General features: G+C 34.3%; 1 protein-coding gene across 3 annotated transcripts; it reads left to right on the top strand.

Moving 5' to 3' along the window:
- Positions 1 to 1,013: 1,013 nt before the first annotated feature.
- LOC112727019 (histone chaperone ASF1B) lies at positions 1,014 to 4,306 on the top strand. 3 transcript variants are annotated; one of them, XM_025776616.3, is made up of 4 exons: positions 1,014 to 1,382; positions 2,398 to 2,625; positions 3,495 to 3,610; positions 3,688 to 4,306. In XM_025776616.3, the coding sequence occupies exons 2-4, from the start codon at positions 2,517 to 2,519 to the stop codon at positions 4,036 to 4,038; spliced, it is 576 nt and encodes a 191-aa protein (XP_025632401.1). In that variant the 5' UTR covers positions 1,014 to 1,382; positions 2,398 to 2,516; the 3' UTR covers positions 4,039 to 4,306. The 3 variants fall into 3 exon arrangements, with proteins under 3 accessions (XP_025632401.1, XP_025632402.1, XP_025632403.1); XM_025776617.3 differs by having other exon boundaries at positions 1,084 to 1,382; positions 2,405 to 2,625; XM_025776618.3 differs by having other exon boundaries at positions 1,121 to 1,382; positions 2,266 to 2,625.
- Positions 4,307 to 4,652: the final 346 nt, after the last annotated feature.

Below are 4,652 nucleotides of genomic sequence, written 5' to 3'. Positions count from 1 at the left end.
CTTCTTTTGTACTTTCTCTAATAAGAAGTCAAGTAATCTAAAACAACTCAAAGTATAAAGTGGAACAGCTATTGCTACTGCCTTGACAAATACTTCTTTTCTGTTTACTGAGAGAAATTGAAATTTGATTGATTGCTAAATAAAATCTTAAATTTGATATTTAAGTTGTTAAAAATATGATTTCGTTTTAATGTTTTGTAAAGCATAATTCATTTATATATCAATCGTTAGTCACATATTATAATCATATTTATAATTTATAATCGAAAATATTTTTTTAAATAAAATAAAATTACAATCTTAACTAATATTGACTATTAAGTATTTTGATTTTGTTTTATATGAATAAATAGTTGAATGTCAAAACTAAAAATACTTTATTTTTACTAAAAATATTATCACAAACAACACCTATAAATTTAGTAAATTTTTTCCTTTAAAACCTATGACCTCGCAATTTGTCTATGTTTCTGGGCTCAGGATTCGGTGGTCCTAGAATGTTTGGACCACTTAGTGGTCCCATAACAAAACATGTTTTTTAAGTTTTTTTAACAACTGCTACATAGTTCTTTAACTAATTTTAATTATAAATTGACCCCATATATTTTATATAATTATAAAAACGATTTTTTATTTTATAAATAATTATTTTATCATAAATCTATCATGTTCATTAACAATCAAGAATAAAAATAATTATTAACAATCAGACCCCATACATTTTTGTTCTTGATTGTTAATGAACATGATAGATTTATGATAAAATAATTATTTATAAAATAAAAAATCGTTTTTATAATTATATAAAATATATGAGGTCAATTTATAATTAAAATTAGTTAAAGGATTATGTAGCAGTTGTTAAAAAAACTTAAAAAAATATTTTGTTATGAGACCACTAAGTGGTCCAAACGTTCTAGGACCACCGAATCCTGAGCCGAAAGACTTGTAGCCATAGTTATGAGATCTAGCTCGATTGGAAATTCGATCATCTGACCAGATCGAATCACTCTTTGAACTGTCCAAGCATCAGTCGACCTGATCCGGCCGGTTTATATAACTCGGACCGGGTCATGTTTTAATGTTTTCAAAAAAATTAAAAACGACGCCGTTTTCAATTGAGGCACCCAATGCCCTAATCTGATCAGTGATCAAGCTCAAGCCCTCAACGTCTCTCTTCTCTCGAGCCCACTCACCACTGGCCCTCACTCTCTCAAGCTCTCTTGTCTCCGGTCTCGCTCACTCACTTACTGTGTCGTCAGTCGCCGGCGGCAGAAGCAGACGGAACCGGCATCTGGTCCCTCGGCTGGTGGTCGTTGTCGTCGTCTTGCTTCGGCCGTCAGTTGGTCAGCTTCCTTCACCGTCAATTGGTCTCTGGGCAGGTGAGTTCGCACAGATTGCCCTGTTCTTTCTTTTTTATTTTCGTTGCTGTAAATAATCACTACACCTTGAATTTTTGCTGAAAATCATCACTGGTGGTTGTTTTTGTTACTGTCTTGCTGAAATAATGACTTAGCTAAAATTTTTGTTGCTGTAAATCATGTTTGGAGCTAAAGTTTTTGTTGCTGAAAATTATCATAGTTTAATTTGTTGTTGAAAATTATCAATGAGCTGAATTTGTTGCTTAACATATCACCGAGCTAATTTTTTTGTTGCTGAAAAACATCACTGAGTTGAATCTGTTGCTGATTATCATCAAGAACCTTGAATTTGTTGCTGTCTTGCTTAAATAATCACTTAGCTAAATTTTTTTGTTGCTGTAAATCATATTTGGAGCTAAAGGTTTTGTTGCTGAAAATTATCATAAATGAATTTTTTTTTGAAAATTATCAATGAGCTGAATTTGTTGCTATAATAAATTAATAATAGATTTAATTTAGTATTGAATTATTGATTGATTTAATTCTTAGTAATGATGGAACCGAGTAACAATGCTACGGAAGATACAGATGCAAATCAAAATGAGAAAAATGTTGGTCAAGTTCTAAATTTGTCCTATGAGGATATAGATGCCGACTTTGGGATCACTCCTTGGATTTGATTTTTCGCTTTGTTATCTTTTGCTCTCTCTTGTTCGTTTAAATTGAGAAAGTATTAGTTATGTCTAAGAACTGATACGTAATTCTTATTAATATGTTTGTGAAGACATGCATTTTAAGTTTTGATTTTATTTTTATAATTTTATATTTTTATTCAATTATGACTGGATCAATCGGGTTAACCAGTGACTCAATGACCCGGTTGTATGACCGGATCAATTACCAGTTCAGTTTTGATAAATATGCTTGTGGCAAAGAGAGGGTAGCGAGGGAAAGAGGAGAGGGTAGAAGGGCCTTATGCAATAAAATGAGCCATGTTACTTTATAATTTGTTATTTGAATTGACTTGTTGGAGTAGCGAGCAGAGAGTACGCCTGGCTTCAAGCTTCAAACTCCCGCCAATATCCAAGGGTAAAGGTAAGGGCAAGGGCAAGTTTGAAAAGTGTTTGGCAGAGTGGAAGGTTCCAGAAGAGAAGGATGAGCGCCGTGAACATCACCAACGTGACGGTGCTAGATAACCCTGCTTCCTTTCTCACCCCGTTTCAGTTCGAGATCTCCTATGAGTGTTTGACTCCTCTCAAAGATGGTTCGTAACCTCTCTTCCCCAAACCTTTTTAGGATTCCAGCTTCGATAAATGCAGTGTTATGTTGATAGAATATGGAATTGCTTTTTGATTTCATCCATGCCCATGTCTATAGATCTAGCTTGACGCTCGGCCTGTAGGAACCACAACATGTAGCTTCTTAGCACAACTCAGATGTCAAATATTTCTTTATTTCATAATTGTTTCCTTGTGATTTAACTACAAAAAATGGGTGTTTCAGTATCAGTACCACGAATTTCCTGTCCCTAATTATTTTAGATCAGCAAACTTGTCAATTCATCTCAATTAGACTCTGCCACCAAAGTACCTAGGTAGTGTTTGTTTTGAGGTACTGAGACAGAGACTGAGAGACTGAGACTCAGTATCATGTTTGTTGGTTCAGAGACTGGTACTAAAATTTCTGTCTCTGTCTCCAAAATTTTAGTATTTCAGTACCTCAAAAAAGTAGGGATACTGAGGACTAAAATTTTTAGAGATGGAGACTGAAACTTAAATAATATTTTTTAATGTGTATTTTACAATGGTAACTGATTTTGGTGTATACCTAACATGGTTAATTTTGGAATAGTGCCCTTTTTGTTTCACAATAGATGACTCTAAAATTGTACATTATCAGGACCTTTTTTTTTTCAAAAGAAATGTTCAAGACATTGACACATGAACATACGTAACACAAGGATTTTTGAGAACTAACTTTTAATCTGAATTCTCATGTCAAGTTATGGTAAATAGCTGTAATGAAGCATATTTTTCTACCAGTGTTGCCATCATTTCAATCTTGAATTCTTCTTGCTGCTGATGTCCACTATACTTTTGGTTTTAATCAAGCTTGCTGCATATGTTGGTACAGATTTGGAATGGAAGCTCATTTATGTTGGATCTGCTGAGGATGAGACCTATGACCAATTATTAGAGAGTGTCCTTGTTGGTCCGGTCAACATTGGAAACTATCGCTTTGTTTTACAGGCAAGGTTTATAAATACCATTTCAGTTCTGAGTTGCAATCGCTCAATGAATCAAACTTATAAATAATGTTATGGCAGGCAGATCCACCGGACCCATCAAAGATTCGCGAAGAAGATATAATTGGTGTCACTGTGCTGCTTCTGACATGCTCTTATCTGGGTCAAGAATTCATTCGTGTTGGCTATTATGTGAACAATGATTATGATGATGAGCAGCTGAGGGAGGAACCTCCACCAAAGGTCTTAGTTGACAGGGTTCAGAGGAACATTTTATCTGACAAACCAAGGGTCACAAAGTTCCCCATCAATTTCCACCCTGAGAACAATGAAAACGAAGAGCAACCCGGTCCAGCTGAGAATCCTTCGGAAACTAGAGAAGATCCACTTGCTGCCGGTGATTGTGATCCCTCAGATGAGAGGGATTCTTAACATTTTGTAGTTATACAGGCTTTTTCAGTTCCCAGATCTCCAACTTTACATTGACTGTGTGTGGATTAAGGTGGCTTTCTATGGTATGAATCTCTTGTTAATGTGAATTAGGTTTGAATTTTGTTGGAAGTAGGGGCTGTCTGAAGGATTTGTTTCAAAATACTTGTAACGTGGGGAAACCAGTTTTTGTCCATGAAGCTTTCCATGCGAACCCAATTTCATTGATCTTCTCTTTGATAAATCATATTTTGATTCGTAGTATCAAAAAGGTTTCGTTATTTTTAGGTCATTTTTAGCTTTTCATTAGTTTAATCTGTCTTTTTGCTGAATAATAATATACAAATGGGAGAATCAGCCTCTTCTGTTTCTGAACTTGCTCACTGGTTCAATATCAAAATCATGATTTAGCATTTTTCATAGAGTTGAAAAAGTGCAACGAATTTGTATCAGGATGTTAAGTTGGATAATGACCTGATTCAAGTACCCTGATTTAAATACGTTGCACCATTTCAATTATATTAAAAAACTATGACATAATACAACTAAAGAGGGGCGACACCTTTCGTTCTTTATTGATATATTAAAGGAGAAATTAGGATAATTCTAAAATCATC

This window comes from Arachis hypogaea, chromosome 12, assembly GCF_003086295.3.
Source record: "Arachis hypogaea cultivar Tifrunner chromosome 12, arahy.Tifrunner.gnm2.J5K5, whole genome shotgun sequence".
Classification (NCBI taxonomy): domain Eukaryota; kingdom Viridiplantae; phylum Streptophyta; class Magnoliopsida; order Fabales; family Fabaceae; genus Arachis; species Arachis hypogaea.
Note: the sequence above shows the minus strand (reverse complement) of the source record. Positions and strands in the feature narration are given on the sequence as shown.